At 33.6% G+C, this 22,667-nt stretch overlaps 1 protein-coding gene across 1 annotated transcript; it reads left to right on the top strand.

Moving 5' to 3' along the window:
- The first annotated feature begins 970 nt into the window (after positions 1–970).
- Positions 971–2,696, top strand: LOC139504001 (uncharacterized). Its single transcript, XM_071294051.1, has 4 exons — positions 971–1,471; positions 1,560–1,897; positions 1,960–2,101; positions 2,382–2,696. The coding sequence occupies exons 1-4, from the start codon at positions 971–973 to the stop codon at positions 2,694–2,696; spliced, it is 1,296 nt and encodes a 431-aa protein (XP_071150152.1).
- The last annotated feature ends 19,971 nt before the right edge of the window (positions 2,697–22,667 follow it).

Genomic DNA, 22,667 nt, shown 5'->3' with positions numbered 1-22,667 from the left:
TAAAATTACCAATTCAGGGGCAGCAACCCAGCAACGGGTTGTCCGATTCATCTGCAAATTTCAGGGCAGATAGATTTTGACCTGATAAACAATTTTACCCCCATGTCAGATTTGCTATAAATGCTTCGGTTTTTGAGTTATAAGCAAAATACTGTATTTAACCCCTATGTTCTATTTTTAGCCATGGCGGCCATATTGGTTGGTTGGCCGTGTTACCGGACACATTATTTAAACTAGAAACCCAAATGATGATTGTGGCCAAATTTAGATTCATTTGGTCCAGTAGTTTCAGAGGAGAAGATTTTTGTAAAAGCTAACAGACGACGCCGGACGACGACGACGACGGACGACGGACGCAAAGTGATTAAAAAGCTCACTCGGCCGTTCGGGCCAGGTGAGCTAAAAAGAGTGTTCGGTTAAACGGTGTCAGTTTCAAAATGACGTTGTTAGATATCCTATACTAAAAAATCTAAGCGACATCTTGTGAAACGAACAAATCGCGCAAGGAAAAAGTTAGACGGTAGAAAAAATATTAATCAGAAGAAAAGCAAAAGGTCTTTCTACTTTTAAAAACAATTAGAAAAACTACAACAGGTCTGTACACAGAAAAGTGGAAGACATAATAAGCAGAAGAAAATCAATAGGTCTTTCCACAAAAAGTGGAAAGACCTAATACTCAGTACAAAAGCAATGGTTCTTTCCACGGAATTTATAATTAATAAACAAAAAAATAACAATAAATATTACTGAATATTTTTATATATTGTGCCATGTATTAAATAATATGATTTAAGTGTTCTATGATGAATAATTTGGATATTTTAGTATTAGTAATTGTCCTGTTTTCTTTCTTTCAGTATGTCAAAAGAAAAAAAGAAATACAAACAAAATTATAATGACACCACTTTAGAAATGGTTGTCCAGTTAGTTAAAGATGGTGGAATATCTATGAGAAAGGCTGCTTTGGCATATGGTATCCCTAGATCCACAATACAAGACAAATGGGAGGACTGAAATTGCAGCTCGATCTGGACCTAAACCTGTACTATCAACCACAGAAGAGTCAAGAATTGTTGAATGGTGCATAGAAATGGCAAAAATTGGGTACCCAAGAACCAGATATGAATGGTTACACATAGTAAAGAAAATTTTGGACGACGATGGCAGACAAACAAAGTTTAGAGACAATCTTCCTGGCAAAGACTGGTACTACAGTTTTAAATCGCGTCATCCAGAAATCTCAGAGAGAACACCCAATGATCTTGGAGAGGAAAGGGCCATGGTTTCATCTTTTAAGATAAAGAAATGGTTTGAAGATTTTTCAAAGTATATGGCGGAAGAGGTAGAGGGTGGAATGGACATACTAAAAGACCCATCCAGATTGTATAATGCTGATGAAAGTGGTTTTCCGTTATGTCCAAAGACAAGCAAAGTTTTAACGATGAGAGGAAAAGGTTTCCCTTCCAGTCGTGTTATTTGTAGATGGCCACTCTACACACATCAGTTTGGAGGCCAATGAATTTAGTCAAAGAGAAAACTTTGTGATGTATTGCTTGCAGCAACACGCAAGTCATATCATGCAGCCTCTAGATTTATGTTTGTTTTCTTCCCTAAAATATAATTGGAGGAAATCTGTCAGAACTTACCAGATGGAAAATCCAGGAGAAACGGTTACAAAAGCGGTTTTTGCAAAGGTATTTAAATCAGCATGGGACATATCAGCTAATGTAGAAAATGCTGTGAAAGGATTTAAAGAGGCAGGGCTTTTCCATTACAAACCTTCAGCTGTAATAGAAAATCCAAAACTAGAACCAAGCTGTTTGATCCAGAGTTCAAGCACGATCCATTACCAGTCACATCCACAGTTACTGCTACCGTTGATGACAATGCTTCAATTGTAAGTTCTGTGCTTCCATCCACAGTTACTGCTACCGATGATGACAACGCTTCCATTGTTAGTACTGTGCTTATATCCACAGTTACTGTTACCGTTGATGACAACGCTTCCAGTGCTACCGTTGATGACAATGCTTCAATAGTAAGTACTGTGCTTCCATCCACAGTTACTGCTGCCGTTGATGACAACGCTTCCATTGTTACAGTAAGTACTGTGCTTCCTACATGTCATATTGAGACCATCCCGACTGCACGACCAACAATTCAAATTGCAAATGTGTCCACTGCCGAAGTAGAAGCAGTAGAAGCAGAGATCCCAACTTTGATTTCACATAATCAATCAATTTCTGAAACTTCTGTTTCTGGAGACTCCTTTGCTAAATTCCTACAATTGCCAAAAGCAAAAGAGACGTCTGCAAGAAAAAAAACGTATGTTCCATTGCCTAAAGCGTTGCCTGGTCTGCAGATGAACAAAATCCTGACAGAAAGGAAAGAAAAAAAAAGAGCATGAGGAACGGGAAAACAAAAGAAGAAAAGAAGAAAGAGAGAAAAGAAAGCGACAGAAGGAAAAGAAAAGTTTGAAGCCAAAACAGGGAAAAAAGAAACGAAAAAATAAGGCTACGAACAATGGGGAAAATAAATCTTGCTATAAATGTGAGAGTGAAATAGAAGTAATGGTGTTATCAATTAAATGTGATAACTGTGAACGTCTCTTCCACAGAGCGTGCGCAAATTTGTCGCAGTGTGGAGTTTTAGAAGGAGAATCTGACCCAGATTACTTTGAGTGTGAATTCTGTTAACTGACTGATCTGACTGATTATTGTTGAATTATCTATTTAGATAAATAAATTATTTAATGTTTTAATAATTCTCTTCTATAATAACTTACTAACTAACTAACTAACTACTGTTATTCATTATAAAATCTGGTACAAAGGGATCAGATCTGAAATACAAAATGTACATGAAAACATAGAAAAACAAACACAAAGAGACAGCAATTGTGTAAAACATACAACAAACAATAGTTCAGACACTTACATTTATAATATTGTTTGTTCATAATATTAATATGAAATGTTGGCCGGTAAACGTCAATTAGAGATCTGGATATGGAATACGGTTAAACATTTTTTGCACATTTTTGCTCACTATAGGTCATTTGGGCTGTGGATGATATATATAGTATGAGAACTGTCCCTGTCTCAGTCATCACTAAGTCTTATGAGTAACTTAATTCGTGTGACACTCACACTTTCAAATCAAATAAAATTACAAATTATTAAACTGTCGAGAAATTATACTTGTTTTCTTGTATCTGATTGATATTCAGTCTTAACTCATAGGACACGCAAACTGAGGAAGATAATAACGTAACAAGTCTATTTAATTTATTTCAATTGTTAATCTCGTAATATTATCATACGAACAATCGTACACACAGTTTTTAAATTGGTACCATTTTCTTCATTTCAGGATTAGCTATGTCTTTGAACACTATTGTCATTCCAAACATTTACATCACTGGGGTCAAGTTCTACTTGCCAAAGAATCCTGTTATTGGAACTATTTTTCATGCCCAGATAGACAGAAATATCCACTTATTGAGGAAGGACATGGTTTTATGGGGAAATATTTTTTGACAATTACCAAAGATCCAGTATTTTATGGTGGGAAGATAGTTCAAAAATGCTCTCTCAAAATGCAGATACAAGAAAGAGATTTTTTGAAAATATTAAGAACATATTGTGTGCAGCAGATGGGAAATTTGGTACATATTGACAGTTTTCAACAATAGGCAATCTTCTCTGAAGGTCGATACTGTTTTTTTTAAATCTGAAAAGTGGACGAAAATTGACGACCTTCACATGATATTAACTTATGTAGGTTATAAATGAAATAAAACGATAATCCGCATGAGCAGACTTTGTTAACCGATGCATTCATAACAAATATGAATAATTTGACTGGAATCCTATCGAAAAATTAATGGCCGGAAATAGTCGAAGTCCGGCCGAAGTTTGACGATCTATGCCGAAAACACCCTACGATGTTTGATGTGATCATGAACTTTTCCATATCTTGTCCTCAGTCAGATATTTAATATTGCATTCCATAGGTTAACAACCAAATTCACCATGTTTGCCTAAAAATACATTTTACGTTTTAGTGTGTAACCAGTAGACGAGAAAGTAGGTTAAGTGGCCGAATATACCCGAAAACACTCTATCTACTAATTTCTACCATTGCTTTTTTTTCCAAATAACATTCAAGGATGTAAAACTTATATCTTAGATCACAACAGGTAAATATTGATAAAATAAACTACATTTTACCCCAGTGCAACTAAAACAGAATTGGTTAAAAACCACTAAAAGAACAAACTTGTGTATTCATGCAGGAGGAAAGTTTACAAAATTCATCTTGTGTTAGATCTCTAGATATCATTTGAAAAGGAGAATTGGTATATACTTATCAGTTAATAACGTTGAATAAAAAAACATGTTCTCTAATTTTCATGCTATTTTTACATTTCCTGACCGTGTGTGAAAAATATTTCTAATCTCTAGTGAAAAATTTGTTCTCAGCAAATGATTGGTCGAAATTTTATTGTGACGTTAAATTTTCTTCGTTTCTTCTGAATTTTCCTATTGTGACGTCATGCAAAAAGGCGACCATTTCTGATGACGTCACATAAAAAGTACACAACTTTCTTCAAATCTTTGAAAAAGAAGGATAAAAATCATTAGAGAAAAAGATTCCACCACTATAACTCGTGTATTATAATGCTTCTCCACTCTCGACAGTTAAATTTTAACTATTTAAAAAGCTCGGCAAAGCCGAGCGCTTTGAATATTAAAATTTAACTGTCTATAGTGGGGAAATATCGTAACACACTGGTTGCAGTTGTGGAATCTATATTAAGTAAATAGATAAATAATGAAACAGCAACCAACTGATATACAAGATAAAGATACCAAGTGAAAATCATACAGTGTATAAAGCATGTTATCAAATGACAATAGCACATGAAAAGGATATAAAGCTAATATCCAATTGTCATACCTTGCATTGTACTCCCCACTCTCAGAGCCGGGGTTTGCATACTATTCGTTCCTGTATTTGTTTTAAATTCTTCTGGATACTTCTGATTTCCACCAAACATTTTAAGACTGCTAATACAAGTCTTCATCCACCTTGAATATCTTGAAACTATATTTGACAAGATAAACAAAACAAAGGAATATTTTTATACAAATGTATCTCTGCAAATAATTGTCCGTATTTATTCAAAAGAGTAAACAGGTCCTTTATTGATGATTATTACTAATTGTTTTACATAAGTGGTGACGCAATATTAAAAAAAAGTTCATAGAAAAGCTGTAACCTTTAAAAATGACCAGAAAGACAATGTCCATAAAAAGGTCAACATAGCCGAAATTTTAAAATGAAATCAGAGTTCTCTATTTTAAAAAGATTGTCCAATAATAAATTGTGAGAGATCTGACATATTGCGTTTTACACATAAAGAATAAAGTAAAATTTTAAAAACGTTATTTAAACAAGGTGTAAGTAATTTAATACGCTTTTTTGTTATTAATTTTTTTATATTATAAAAGTAAGTATATATGGACTTAGTTCTTTTTAAGGAGTTTACACATTATGCTTTTGAATTAAAATGTTCTATAAAGGTTCTTTTCTCCTGGCTTTAGCATTTACCACGATCGTATAGCTTAACCCCCTATCGCATATCTGAACTGTATTTAGGGTGGTAAAGCTGGTTGCTTGCACGGAAAACACGTGAAATAAGACTTAATTTCACGTTGAACGTATCTGTCATGATAGTTGAACGAAAAATAAAGACTTTGATGTGAACCTTTTGTGACTGAGTCACTGTCTTCTTGTACCTCTGTTTTACGCCATATTCCCGATTTAGTATACACATTTATGATATAATGGTTTACGGCTTTTACAAACGTAGATCCCTGCTAAGTGTTTGAATCTTATTTGAAAAATACCGAGCCCGCAAAATAAGCATTTGAAAATCACGATGCACGTAAAATTAAATAAGCAGAACACGTTGAACGAGTCATCTGTCTTGCAAGACTGAACGTTAAATAAAAGAGTAAAAACACGTTGAACGTGAAATAAAGAACGGCGATCACGTTGCACGAAATTTTCCCTTTATCACCCTCTGTATTGCATACCCAGTTTAACCAGTACCGCATACTAGGCGTGACGTCATATATCGGATGACGTCAAAGTTGGAAAAATGACTTCCAGTTCCTGAATTTCCTGGAATGTTACGAATTGTAACCACGTTTAGTTATAATTTCAGAAATAGGCACATTCTCTCTTCACTAGTTTTTTTGTGTTTAAAAGTACATGTGCATGTATGTGTGTCAATTTTGGTGCAATCGAACTGAGGTCACAAAAGTAAGGAATCTGTAGATTTATACTATTATAAAACATCTGTATAAATCAGTACTTCATGTTTGCGTATTAATGATTTTCCTAAATCAAGGGTTTAAATAGCGAATTGTTCACTTCAAAATCCAAATTATTTTTGAATAATGCAAATGTGAAAAAAAATGTTAATAATTTCATGTATATCTATCAAAATGAAGTTTAAAATTTGAAAAAAATTACATACATCCAAAAAAGAGTAGGAAAGACTGTTTTGATACCAAATTCTTGCAAAACAAAATGGTGAGTTATGCCAAATTAGGACTAGAAACTCTTATGCATGTTATGATGGGTTATTTGTACGAATAGCTACATTTCTCTTGATTTTGCTGTAAAAATTATTATTATTTTGTTTGTTAGGTTATGAAAAATAGTGTTATATTTTATCGATTGAATTGTCATCTTTTTTTTATGTCGCAGCCTTTTATACTGACTACACGGCATGGACTCACTGTTGAAGGTCGTATGGTTGACAATAATTGCTTACATCCACTTTACTTGAACGTTGTGGAAGAATTGTCTCATTAGCAATGATGCCACATCTTCTATTTATATTGATAGATTCAGTAGTATCAGAGTTTCTTGACTCTCTTATATTTTCGGATGATTAAAAAAAAGGATATCCCATGAATCTACTTCAAGTAAAATATGATAAACATCAGAACTGATATTGGTTACTTGAGATGATACAGCATACGGATTTCGCCATGTATTATTAAAGATGTATTTGAATTATATGATATATTTGTAATGAAGCTTATTAAATCGATTAATTTATTATTCAAGCTTGTGCGTTTCATTCAATTAAGGTAAAATTGAGAATGAAAATGGGGAATGTGCCAAAGAGACAACAACCCGACCATAGAAAAAAACAACAGCAGAAGGTCACCAACAGGTCTTCAATGTAGCGAGAAATCCCCGCACCCGGAGGCGTCCTTCAACTGGCCCCTCAACAAATATATACTAGTTCAGTGATAATGAACGCCATACTAATTTCCAAATTGTACACAAGAAACTAAAATTAAAATAATACAAGACTAACAAAGGCCAGAGCTTGGGACAGGCGCAAAAATGTGGCGGGGTTAAACATGTTTGTGAGATCTCAACCCTCCCCCTATACCTCTAGCCAATGTAGAAAAGTAAACGCATAACAATACGCACATTAAAATTCAGTTCAAGAGAAGTCCGAGTCTGATGTCAGAAGATGTAACCAAAGAAAATAAACAAAATGACAATAATACATAAATAACAACAGGCTACTAGCAGTTAACAGACATGCCAGCTCCAGACTTCAATTAAACTGACTGAAAGATTATGATTTCATCATATGAACATCAGGCACAATCCTTCCCGTTAGGGGTTTAGTATCATACCATCATAACATATATGAGAAGAACATAACCCGTGTCATGCCAACAACTGTTTTTTGATTAAATGTGTTTAGTTCCGATGCAAAGACCCTATAAGTGAATCAATATTAACGCCAAAATATGCAATCTTTAATGACCTGACAACAGTATCGTAACTATATCCCTTCTTAATAAGTCTATTCAAAGGTTTTGTTAGTTTTTGAGGTGAATACTGACACCTTTGTGCTTTATAAAGAATATTTCCATAAAAAATTGGATGTGATATACCTGAAAGTATAAGAAGTCTGCATGTTGAGCTATATTTACGAATGATGTCCTTATACCGATGATAAAATTTAGTAAATGTTTTGACTAGTTTGTGATATCGAAAACCCTGGTGTAATAATTTTTCAGTAATACATAAATTTCTCTTGTTAAAATCTAAAATATTGTTACATACAAGGTAACATACTCATGAACATTGCAAAAAATATATAATCTAGCACTATGTATGTACAGAACAAGAACTTAGCATAATTCCAGGTTAATTCATAGGTGCTGCTTTTCTTGATTGGTAAATAATATGATCATGAAAGAATATGAAAGGGACAGAAATTAAAATGACCACAACAATGAAGGGTTGATGAATAAGTTACAGGATGTGTAAAACATTTTTCGTATCGAAAAGTAAAACCGCAGGAATAATGAACTCCGAGGAAAATTCAAAACGGTAAGTACCTAATAAATGGCGAAATCAAAAGCTCAAACACATCGTACGAATGGAAAACAACTGTCATATTCCTGACGTGGTAAATGACCTCGAAAATGGTGGATTAAACCTTGTTTTATAGCAAGCTAAACTTCTTACTTGAATGAACATTCGCATAAAATTCTAGTATATGATGACAGCGATGTGTGATAAAAATGTAGTGAAGGTATAAAGTAAAACATAATTACATAAAAGTAAGTGACGTTCCAATATTACTGCACCAGATTCACATTTCGATAATTTTAACATCTGTTTCATCATTCATAAAGCACAAAATATAGCAATCGGTAAATCCTAATAGAAAATGACGGGGCGAATAAAGACATACGATATTGCAAAAAATCCGGACAGGAAAACAGAGCTTTGAGTTAAGGAGATATATTATGTAATTTATAAAGATTACCTTTTGAAATGTAAAGCTAAAACTCGTTTCGGTTTAAGTCGCAAAAAATTACGGAAAAAACTATAGATGCCAAGTGATCAGTACTATAACTCACAAATACCTGAGCAAAGAAACAGTGAATAAGATTTGTGAATGTTCAAACTATATACATGTAAATAAAAAAATGAAGGAATGCTTTTCGCGGATGATAACCATCAACGATCGCTTATTCGAAAATTTGGATCCGCCTGGGGGATAAGAGAGCTTTCCATATTTTTATTTAAAACGACAAATTTGCAATTATGCTTACGTATCCGCAGGTTAATTTCTATAAATCTGTTGTAGATAACAATGGATCCTGATAGAAAACAAATGTTTCTTGAGATTTATCCAGTTTTCAATCTTAACCCTCCTAATTCCGAGTTTGTACAACAATAACTTCAGATCATTCTTTCAATTATTCGACCTCCCCCGAATCCTTAAATGGATCTGCGTCGTAGAATTAATGGTGATGCAATAGAAGAATGGAGTGGAAATTATGTATTTACTCAATTTTCTGAGCACAGATATTCTTTTTATCTTGAAACCGGTGAAACCCCTGAAACAATGCTAGATGTTCTGCAGCTGGTCAAGGACTCATTTACACAATATACTGGTAGACCCCACAAATTATCACAGAAGAATCGGGTCATGTTGTACATTATGTGGCTTCGGGCGTATCCATCATACCATGTTCTCGCGTTGAATTTTAATGTAAGTGTTGCCACAGTTCAAGCAGAAATTAATGCGTGCATGCCAATATTTCAAAGAGCCTTGAAGTCGTTCGTGCAGTGGCCGGCTTTGGACGAATGGAGAGGAAAACGAGGTATTTGGCATAAACTCCCTGCTGCCGTAGGTGCAATCGACGGTACTTCTGTAGAGATATACAGGCCACAAATTGAGGCGCAAGAAATATATTATTCCTGCCATTGTCACTACCACGCCATACATACTCAAGTGATAGTTGCCAAAGAGGGAAGCATTTGCTATTTTGAAAGCGGATTTTTAGGCCACCAAACTAATGCGCAGCAGTAAAGGAAAATCAGATAAATTGGAGCCAATGTACCGCTAAATTTTCCACAAGAATGTGTGCTGTTGGGACATAAAAAATCTATTCTAATCGGCATCCCGTATTTACGCCATTTACGCGTCAACAAATTACTAGAAAACCAGACCATCAGAAAGAAAATTTAACAATTCTTGTTGAACATACCATGGCCATGGGTGACCTTAAAAATTATAAAGTGATGGGTACTTTGTGGAGGCACCCAAGACAAAAGCTCAGACTGATTGGGGAGACTTGTGCAGGATTTGTTGACAGAAGACAAACCTTACTTCATTAATTAAATCTTTGTGTAAAATCGTGTTAAATTATTACTTGCACATTTTTCTTGAAAAACTAATTATTTCGTATTTTTTTTCTATTTTGAAATGACCCCCTTCATTTTACCTGTCAGAGTCGCAATCGGAACTACGCGGCTTTTCTGATTGCACGAAGAAATATCTAAGGGTCATTTTGAGAGGATTTAATGAATTATTGATAAGACATATTAATTGGTAAAACTATTTTAATATAAGAAAAATTTGAACTGTGAATTCAGAAGTTATTGCAAAATGTGGCATGACAGGGTTGTTATCATAGTAATTTGAACTTGCATTTTGGAATTTTGGATATGAATGAAGCAGGATTTTTCTCAATAACACTAAACTAAAGTCGCAGTTTGATTTAAAAAGACAAAAACCAACTAAAAAATGCTTGCAATAATTTCTGATTTTACAGTAATAACATTTTCAACACCAGATGCACATTTAACAAAGCTGTCTCTTCAGTAATGGCCAATGCAAAAACAATCTGAAAATCAAAACATTACAAAAAAAGATGAAGAGGTTATCAATAAAAAAGAAGTGTAGCTGCAGGGATCTCCATGACCTGTTTAATGTTGAAGGTGCTCCATAGATGGTCTGTTCCTAATTCTGAATAAACTCAAACCAGATATGTTGAATAGCTTTTTATGAAAAATATTTATTTATTAATATTTTCTGAAACAGAAGTATCTATTCTAAAGTAACTTTAGGAGCTCATCAACTTGGACCATCTATGAAGAAAACTTGGACAGTCAATACATGCAAGACAACTTGTAATATTAGTATAAAATAAGACTTTTGACAAACTTAGTTGTCTTCTTTAGACGATCCAAATTATCTTCTTAAACGGTCCGAGTGGACTCATACCGACTTGTTTCTGGGCCGAGTTGTCCTGCATTACAAAAATATCTCTAATCAGCATCGACAGTTACACAATAAAAAGGCATGACAATATACATAATAAGACAAATAGACAACTTTCCATACAAATACAAGTCATCACATATTTAAAGTTGACTATTAAAGTACAAATGTACATGTATGACCTTCAAAATGGAACCTCGGCTCACACCAGAAAGCAAGAATAGATAAAGTAGTAACATTACATTGATTGAATGTTGTCTTTCTTAATTTCCAATGACAGATATTCCATTGTTAGCACCAGTATTAACTACATTAATTTTTGATTTTTTTTGTAATACTCACATTTTCGGCTTGAATTCATCGGAGTTCTCGTTATAACTGCTGTAAATGTAGGCTGCAGTTCCTTGGAGATTTACAAATGAAGCCCGGATACCTTATTTTTCAGTGTCATCACTTGATCCTGCATGATTGAAGTCAATGGACAAATGACAATAACTATCCCATGTTCCTATGTCATAAGGACCAATGGCAGCATGTGAATGATCAAACTTTTCCCGTATCCAGTCGGTAGAATGCTAATACAATCATTCCCAAGATGTAAAACCTGTAAAGTATTTATTTGTTTGTCTTTTAATGGATAAGTTATCTTGAGTATTTCTCTAGCGAGGTTTATTTTCAACTCCATCTTAGATTGGTTTCACTTCCGAGGAACTATATTTTGAAGCGAGGGGATATACTTTCGGCGAATAATATAAGAAGATTTTCTCCGTAGTGCATACAAGGTTATTGTACTGTATAACGAGAATGGCCGAGTAGTTAAGATGTACTGTATAGCGAGAATGGCTTAGTAGTAACGATTGGTGAGAGTTGGTGTCAACAGTCGGATCCGAGACTTTTCGTAAATCTCTAATATTAGGCTGTTGACATCACGGGAAAACCAGCAGCACTATCGAACAGGTAGAATAAATACAATTTACGGTACACATTATAATTCAAAATAATTATAACTGCTTTATTTCCAAACATCTCTCATCAAAGTTTTATATTTTAATTAGATCATCAAATTATAAATTTTATGAAACTTGTTTTTTTTTTTTAAATACAAAATTATTAACTGTTAAAGCAACATTTATTGACCTCGCAATGAAAAAAAAATATATATCGAGGTCATAGAACCTTAACTTATTTTTAGTTAATAATTTACTTTTCATACAGGAACGTATAGAAAATTATGTTGTACTGTTAATGTTCTTCATTCATCATTCTTGGAATATCAGATTGACTAATATTTTTTAAACGTTGAATGGCAATAATTTCATGTATGTTCAATGCAGTTGTCTAAGGAAATTTTGACTGCCATTAGAAAATAATGGTATATTGGACAGGGACAGAAGTCTTGCCTTATGTAAGCCATCTTCGGGCCCATTGTAGAGTTGTTGCAAGGATTCTTAACGTGCAGAGAGAGTTACACCCTCAACACTATGCAACACGTGTAATGCTCCAATTATTACCTGACTTGACTACGTACTATGTCAATATCATTAAAACGGACACCCTATTTTGACACGGAATTTACTGCCGTTTGGAGAAGACCAATGTGATCATATTTATTTTCACCAGTCATTGGATTGAACAGATTGATGAATTCTTATATGTTTTCATTTATATTTCATAATGCTATCCAAAGACAGAAAGCATCGTGTCACGTCGCTAGCAACCATATCCATGAATATCTGTTAAACAAGGAAACCGGTAGTAGATTATGAATAATAAATGTCAGAACAATTTGAATTTGAAATATACAATATGTGATTCTTCATATTGAATATAAGTATTTAGTGCATTTTCAGCCTGTTTTGTTATTAATATATATATATATATACTAGTATACTTCTAAAGAGTGACTTAGGTTATATAGTTATTTCCAACAGAGACTGTAAATATATGCTTCAAATAGAAATAGTTACGTGCGAAATGAACTTGTACGACTATAAAATTTCAAAGGTGACGACAGTTAGATTGTTATAACAATGTTAGCGTAAAAATACATTTCCAATAAACAGCACTAATCAGTCACATGCAAGAAAGAAACACAAAACGGCATACATTCTTAAAATGTCAGGACAATGGCAATGGTATCTTATAGTTCGTTTCTATGTATGTTGCATTGTCGTTTGTTTTTTGTTGGACTTCTGTGTTTCTGTTGTTGCGTTGTTTTCCCCTTATACTAAGTAGTGTTTCCCTCGGTTTTAGTTTGTAACCTGGATTTATTTTCTCTCAATCGATTTATGACATTTGAACAGCAATATACTACTATTGCTTTATTTTGTCTGTACCTATGCATCCTGTTATTGCCTTATTCTTCTATAATGTCTGTAATCTTGTCTTTTAATTTTGATAATGTAATTTCTTTGTGTGCCTTTTTGTGTTTCTTTCTTGCATGTGACATTGCTCTGTATTTATATTGACCGTCATTGTGTTAATGTGTCATGGTAAATAAAATTGAGAATGGAAATGGGGAATGTGTCAAAGAGACAACAACCCGACCAAATAAAAAACAACAGCAGAGGGTCAAATGTGTGTTTATATATCTGTTTGTTTTATAGTGATTAGGATAATAACGTATCGTTGACTGCTGTACCCCTATTTTTGACAGTTTTACCTGTTATGTCTGTTTTTGTTTTGTTTACACATCGTTGTTAATATAATGGACTTTTATACGACTGTCAATAAACTGAGGTTAAGCTAGCTATAATTCCACAATTTTCTACATTAAAAAAATGCCTGTACCAAGTCAGGAATATGACAGTTGTCCATTCGTTTGATGTGTTGGAGCTTTTGATTTTGCCACTTGATTTGGAACTATCCGTTTTGAATTTTCGTCGGAGCTCGGTATTTTTGTGATTTATTTTTTAGAATGTCTCGTGTGTACATCAATGATAGAATATTTTTGGAAATATTGCATTTAAATGAAAATTAACTCAATAAGTCCATGTCACTTGATAACGTGTTACATTATAGAATTTATTATACAATATGTAAGGTATACAATAGCCATTGAGAAAATTCCACACCGGGTATTCCTATATGAACCCCGTGTACGGGTCCAAATTCCGAAGGGCATTTAACGGAGAGTTTTGAACGGTGAATAGGTAAAATCAGGATCTAATTACCACGTAGCATTATTCCTCCCTGGGGATCAATATTTTACGAACCCAACGTTACAAACCTTTCAGTAATTGCACTTCTCGATATGGACCCGTTCGCGGATAAGGATCGGAATATCCAATGTGATATCTCCTTCAGGGAATAACTTACATATAAAAAAAACTGTTTTTTTGGAACAGAAATAAGTAGATAAAGTAAATTTAATAATAAATACATACAGGGGGAATGTCGTTATAAGTAGAACGTAAATTAAATAATAAATACATGCAGGGGGAATGTCGTTATATTATTCCTTTTAAAAAATAATGTATATTTACAAAGCATATTCTATATCGAAAAAAAATCCAAACAAACACAAACAACAAGCAGAATAAAAAAAAGAATTAACAAAATAGAAAATATTATATTTCTTTGTACATGTATATTATTCCAATATGACAGTGTATCGCAATGAAATGTGATATCTTGAGAAAAGTCGACCGTATGCATGCTACACGAAACAAGTAGAAGTTAGAGTTTCATTTTAATGAACTTCGGTGATTGGGGTTTTGCCCAACATTTCAGCAGATGAAAACAGACATTCATACCATTGTGTAGTAAAATTGCACAGAATCTTCAGTGATTATCATTCAATAACTATCTGACTTTGGTAAGTATTCATTTTCAAAAGACATATTGGGGCAATTTATAGCTTGCTGTGGGCCATGATGTGAGCTTAGACTGCGTGTAGAAAGCCGTACTTTGACCTGTAATTGTTAAATTTTTATACATAGTGCCTTGGATGGCTAGTTGTCTCATTGTCCCTTATAACACAGCTTCTTATTTATATATAGAGGGGTTTGGACTGGTTTTACATTTATAAAGAGTAATGAACAATGGGCCATTAGAATATTGAATTGAGAATATTGTGTAGCTAGAAATCAAGCAGAAGCAAATTGAAATGAATTTCAGACACCGAAAAAATCCTCAATCCACATATATACCCTATGATACAGATTTATCCCACATCTCCTTTGTTTCATTAAAAAACTGCAGACTAAGTTCCTGGCAGGTACATTAGTCTGTTACCGGATTAAATTTAGTCCTGTTGCTGGGTAAAACTAATTCATTTGCCAGGTAAAACTAATTCATTTGCCAGGTAAAACTTGTCTTATTGTCTGGAAAAACTTGTTATTGTCTGGTAAAACTTGTCTTATTGTCTGGTAAAACTAGTCCTGTTGCCGAGTTACTTTTCGTATGCTACGTTCTACCTTTCAATGAAAAGAGACTATATGTGGGAAAGGACGGCACTTTATTGTAGAAATCAAGTTGCATGGTAATATACATAACTTACACAACACATGTAAATTATTTTCCCTGAACCGTTCAAACTTTCGTTCAATACCTGCAATCCTCACTTCCACATTATTAATATTAACGTGTGATTTGGATTTTTCGCATACCCCAGCCTTGTAAAAGCTAATATAGTTTGTGTCTGTTGAAGTCCTTGAAACGAGCCTGATGTAAAGAGTAAATTAACAAAGAATCTGGTTTTGTGCGCACAGTAAGAAGTCTGCTCACGGTCGAACACAGAATATTTGGCCTGAGTTGATCCTTTCTTTTCTCATTTGTTGAAAAACAAGACAATTTTGGGTTTTACCAATCAACAAACTTAGAAATGACCCTGTCCTACACCAGAAGTTGTGATATAAGGCTATTCCGTATGGAGGAATAAAGCTCTAGATTATGTATCTTGCTCTTTCCACCACAAGAACGCAATATGTTTGTATCTATCATATTTATCTATAGGAGCATTTGAAAAAAACAATGTAGTATCGAATACAAAGCTTATAATTAGGGCTAATTAGTCCACAATTTTAAAGGGCAAGACATGTATATATAGTCAGATTCTGTTTCCTTTTCTTTAAAAGAATCACTTGAAACTTATAAGTAAGTATTTATAATAAAATTGAGAATGGAAAAGGGAAATGTTTCAAAGAGACAACAACCGAACCATAGAACAAATAACTGCAGAAGGTCACCAATAAGTCTTCAATGCAGCGAGAAGTTCCAGCACCCGGAGGCGTCCTTCAGCTGGCCCCTAAACAAATATATATACTAGTTCAGTGACAATGAACGCCATACTTAACTCCAAATTATACACAAGAAACTAGAGCTAAAAATAATAGAAGACTAACAAAGGCCAGAGCCTCCTGACTTGGGACAAGTGCAAACATGCGGCGGGGTTAAACATGTTTATGAGATCTAAACCCTCTCCCTATACCTCTAGCCAATGTAGAAAAGTAAACGCATAACAAATTAATACGCACATTAAAATTCAATTCAAGCAAAGTCCGATTCTTATGTCAGAAGATGTAACAAAAGAAGACAAGTAAAGCAGTTAACTGACATGCCATCGCAAGACTTCAATTAAACTGATTGAAAGATAATGTCTTTATCATATGAATATCAGGCACAATCCCTCCCGTTAGGGGTTTAGTATCATACCATCATAACATATATGAGAAGAGCATAACCCGTGTCATGCCAATAACTGGTTTTTAAATGAATGTGTTTAGTTCCGATAAACCTAGAAGGTATCTTAATTGTAAGGATATCTATGTAATTTCCAGTACATTGTACACTTGTTTTTAATTGTTCTATTTGTTGAAGCAAATGGTCTCAGCATGAAAACGCACTTTGAAATGCTTTATATCTATATGATAAGTTTTGAAATCATCTTTGAGATAATTATTTAATGCTACAATCTTTGCTTGCCCGCTCTTCATTGGTGTTCTGCATATACACTTTTTTTTTTAACAATATAACAAAAAAAAGTAACACGTTTTATCTCGTTTTTTTAATAAGGCTCGTAAAAATTCTAGCTTAAGTGGACTTTTGAATACAAGAATCTATTTAGTTCATTCCACATGTCAATTACATTTTGACAAATCAAGAATATGTGTACCATAGTTTCAATTGAGCTCATACAGAATGTACACTTATCTTATACTTAATTTTGTAGAAAAATGAATTCACCCTCATGTTCGATGAGTGATCCTATATTAAAGTCACTGACAGTGAATACACTTTGTTCGAAATATTATTTTGAATTTAAGATTGAAATCCGTTTTCCTCTTATAAAATAGGTAATATACCACCATTGAATTTCCCCTATTAGTCTTCGTAAAAAAATTGTGCATAATTTATCAGTGTTTTTAAAGAAATACTTAACATGAGTAGATTTATCCTGTCCAGTACTATAGACAAATTTTTACATGACATTTAATTGCATGTAAGAATTTCCTACAACTGTCAAATTCAAGGGAATATTTTTTGAGACCCTAATGTGACGTACTATACTTCGGTATTACACCTAATACTTATTTTTATCATCACTATGAACATTGCAGATGCATGTCGTTAGACCCAGCTTTGGATCAACGCACTCGTTAACAGGTAGTTGTATAGAAAAACAAACTTATGATTCGCTCGTGTATGTAACAATGTTTTAGATTTTAACGAGAGAAATTTATGTATTACTGAAAAATTATTACACCAGGGTTTTCGATATCACAAACTAGTCAAAACATTTACTAAATTTTATCATCTGTATAAAGACATCATTCGTAAATATAGCTCAACATGCAGACTTCTAATACGTTCAGGTATTTCACATCCAATTTTTTATGGAAATATTCTTTATAAAGCACAAAGGTGTCAGTATTCACCTCAGAAACTTACAAAACCTTTGAATAGACTTATTAAGAAGGGATATAATTACGATACTGTTGTCAAGTCATTAAAGATTGCATATTTTGGCGTTAAAATTGAGTCACTGATAAGGTCTTTGCATCGGAACTAAACACATTTATTCTAAAAACAGTTGTTGGCATGACACGGGTTATGTTCTTCTCATATATGTTATGATAGTATGATACTAAACCCCTAACGGGAAGGATTGTACCTGATGTTCATATGATGAAATCATAATCTTTCAGTCAGTTTAATTGAAGTCTGGAGCTGGCATGTCAGTTAACTGCTAGTAGTCTGTTGTTATTTATGTATTATTGTCATTTTGTTTATTTTCTTTGTTTACATCTTCTGACATCAGACTCGGACTTCTCTTGAACTGAATTTTAATGTGCGTATTGTTATGCGTTTACTTTTCTACATTGGTTTGAGGTATAGGGGGAGGCTTGAGATCTCACAAACATGTTTAACCCCACCGCATTTTTGCGCCTGTCCCAAGTCAGGAGCCTCTGGCCTTTGTTAGTCTTGTATTATTTTAATTTTAGTTTCTTGTGTACAATTTGGAAATTAGTATGGCGTTCATTATCACTGGACTAGTATATATTTGTTAAGGGGCCAGCTGAAGGGCGCCTCCGGATGCGGGGATTTCTCACTACATTGAAGACCTGTTGGTGACCCTCTGCTGTTGTTTTTTATTTGGTCGAGTTGTTGTCTCTTTGCCACATTCCCCATTTCCATTCTCAATTTTATAATGAATTTGATAACATTTTTATCAAGACTGATCATATAAATTTTACTGCAGTAGTAATGAGGGGCGAAAGATACCAAAGGGACAGTCAAACCCATAAATCGAAAATAAACTGACAACGCCATACCTAAAAAAGAAAAAGACAAACTGACAAATAATAATACGCAAGACACAACATAGAAAACTAACTTAACAACACGAACCCCACCAGTGGTGATCTCGGGTGCTCCTGAAGGGTAAGCAGATCTAGCTCCACATGTGACACCCGTGTTGGTACAATATTATCAATACATATTGAAATTTATTCAAAATTATTTATTGCCTTGCATTACTGATTACATCCTCAAATTAATCAAACAATGTCCCTTTGGTATCTTTCGCCTCTATTCAATGAAAGAATATAGGTGATATTTATCTATCTATTCCTGACAACACTTTAGCTTGGAATTCTGACGTAGTTTTAAATACTTCCTGTAAAAAATGCTAATGTGATTGCATTTCATGCGAATCTGTTTATTTTGATAAATCAGTAACTAAGAAAAAATATTGGTTTTGGAAAAGTATGAATTATTCTTATCCCAGGCATGGATTACCTTGGCCGTATTTGGCATATTTTTTTGTAATGTTGTGTCCTTAATGCTCTTCAACTTTGTTGATGAAAGATTGAAAATGACACTTTTAATGAACACCATCACGAATTGGTTGTTGTTTACGATGTGTCTGCTTAAAACTGTCATATTCGGAAATAGGTGATAGGTCAAGTTCTGTATTTAGCAGATTGACTACATCGATGTTAAATAATAATCTTAGACTTGGTAAAAACTTTATTAGTTTAGACACAGACAAATCGTAAAAGCCACCAATTCTTGATGGTGTTTTATAAAATTTACGAGGTGTTTTTTTCTTCAATCTTTCCTCCTCATAACTCAGCAAACTCCTATATATGAAATCTGTACAGTGTGAAAATGCACGAGCATAACAAACTTTTGGGGTTCAAAGCGCTTTTCTGGAGTTACCTTCATCAAGAAAGCTCAGACCGAAATAAATTTAAAAAAAGCAATAGATACTGACACAGCAGTTGTAATTCACTAATGGATTGTTGTCTCATTGGGAATCATGTCACGTCACCTTATTCACAGGTCACCACGAAACCTTGTAAATGACAATTTATTTTGCCCTTAAGTTTGCAACTGAAATGTTATCTGGGTTTTGGTAGGGGTTCCTGTTGCTCAAAATGTAGTGTTCCAAGTTGGTGGTATCTGTCATGCTGGTAATTTTCGACGTTTTGTTTTTTGTTGTTGTTTCCCCTGGCAAGTTAAGACTTATGACTTTAATATCCTTTTCGGTATCTTTCGCCTCCCTTTTTCAACATATTTTTTTTAAATAATTCCTTTAGTTCTCTAGAAGAAGCGGAATTGTAAACTTCTAAGTTACGCGTAATGTATTTGTTTTATCTCAGCTAATATTTCTGCCTAGATCAGCTGCCAAAAGCTGACGGGGGCAAATAAAATATTCAAAAGACTTCAGAAAAAAAAATGAAATTAGATTTGTTACGTAAAGATAAATTTGAGATGCTCTACGTCCTTTTAATTCTTTTTTTTTAATTTCTGAATTACGATGCAAGCTATCAAATCTGCTTGTTTCTGGTTTTATTTTTAGTGTATTAGCAAGCTATGCTATCGGTGACTTCAGTTCTTCTCATTTGCATAATATGTAAATATGCAATGAGCCTACCTTGCTTGACAAATGAATCAGAAAAAGACTTCGATGACTCAAGAAAAGCTCTGTCTGCTCTGGAAACATATCTTGGAAGTACAGTGAACACATTGGAAAGTGACATCCAGAAAACTCTCAATACCTTGAAGAGTCATTTGGGAACTTTAAAAAGTAATGTTGGAAGCAAAGTAAAGAGGCTTGATGCTGACCTTAAGGTGTTGGAAGAAGATTTCAGAAGTAAGTCAGGGATTTGAGCATTAGGATTACCTATAATATTTATATTCTGTTAAAAAATTCTAAAATAAGTATTTAACAATTAATGGATCATTATCCTGTTTACGACCAATTTTTTTGTTTTATGTTTCGAAGGTTGAGATAGACCTAACACGAGTTCTTTCTAGCACCCAACTGTCATATATATATATATATATATATATATATATATATATACAACTCGTCTAAACATCAACCCAACAATGTTAGATCTGTAAATTTGCTTTCGCAAATTTTTGGTTCTTCCCTCGCCGGGATTCGAACCCATGCTACTGTGATATATATATATATATAGAGAGAGAGAGAGAGAGAGAGAGAGAGAGAGAGAGAGAGAGAGAGAGAGAGAGAGAGAGAGAGAGAGAGAGAGAGAGAGAGAGAGAGAGAGAGAGAGAGAGAGAGAGAGAGAGAGAATGACTGAATAAATAGTCAACGATCAATCTTACAGGGCGATGGATCATGTAATATATTTCTGTACACTACAAAATATAATATATAACAAGTCAAAAAGGTGATGTTGTACCCTTTTTGACTTGTTATATATTATATAGATATAGGAAGATGTGGTGTGAGTGCCAATGAGACAACTCTCCATAAACATAACAATTTAAAAAGTAAACCATTATAGGTTAAAGTACGGCCTTCAACACGGAGCCTTAGCTCACACCGAACAACAAGCTATAAAGGGCCCCAAAATTACTAGTGTAAAACCATTCAAACGGGAAAACCAACGGTCTAATCTATATAAACAAAACGAGAAACGAGAAACGAGAAACACGTATATATTACATAAACAAACGACAACTACTGTACATCAGATTCCTGACTTAGGACAGGTGAAAACATTTGCAGCGGGATTAAACGTTTTAATGGATCCAAACCTTCTCCCTTTTTCTGAAACAATAGCATAACATCACAACAAAGAAAAACATACGATAAAATATCAATTGGCAGACTTAACTCAATCAAAAAACGTAAATATATATATATATATAGCAATCGCCAATGGCAGTCAGTAGGGTTAAAGAACATCAGTTGTTCGACCTGTTAGTCAAATACGTTTTGTTTAAATATACTTTTTCACTTTTTTGGTCTTTTGGAAAATGTTGTTTGTGCTGTTTTTAAACCCTTCTACAACGAAATTTGTTTTACATGCACACGTATAAAAATTGCGGTTTTTATCCAACGCAATCATAGGTTTGAACGTAGTTTTCAATTTAGACTCGTATATAATATTATAATCCTGGTACTTTTCATAACTATATATATGCCCGATATATAGTATGTGTTAAATCATGTTTGACAATTTTATAGGATTCGGGCCGATTAAGAGCTTGATCCATTGACGGAAAATTGTGCTGTTGTTAATATCACATGAATCTCACGTGACATTAATTTCAAACGAGCTTATACATGAAACTCACGTGAATTTTTTATCAAATAATTTAGAGTGAATTTCAAATCAAACTAACCAAAGGAATTGTATTTTCTACGCTTCTACTAAAGAAAAAATTGAGATGCTATTTTTATCACTATATCTTGAGAGTTCACGAGAAAAAATAATTTGTGTAACCCTCAAATTCAAACTCATATCAAAAGAATTGTAATTTATTGATTTTTATTTCAGAAAAAAAGTGGTTGAAACATAATGGACATTGTTATTATTTTGCCAATGAAAAACATGACTGGTTTACAGCAGAGGTAGGAAGCAAATGTAGCCTCTATTAACATTACTTAGTATATTACAGTCTTGGTACTAACTTGAATACAGCATATCATGTTAAATGAAGCTGTTTACTGTTTACAATATTAAGCACTTATTACTACATCAAGCATCCGTGTGATAAATATTGTACTTATAAAATTGAGAAAGGAAATGGGGAATGTGTCAAAGCAACAACA

The sequence above is a fragment of the Mytilus edulis genome, chromosome 14, assembly GCF_963676685.1.
Source record: "Mytilus edulis chromosome 14, xbMytEdul2.2, whole genome shotgun sequence".
NCBI classification, from domain to species: Eukaryota; Metazoa; Mollusca; class Bivalvia; order Mytilida; family Mytilidae; genus Mytilus; species Mytilus edulis.
Note: the sequence above shows the minus strand (reverse complement) of the source record. Positions and strands in the feature narration are given on the sequence as shown.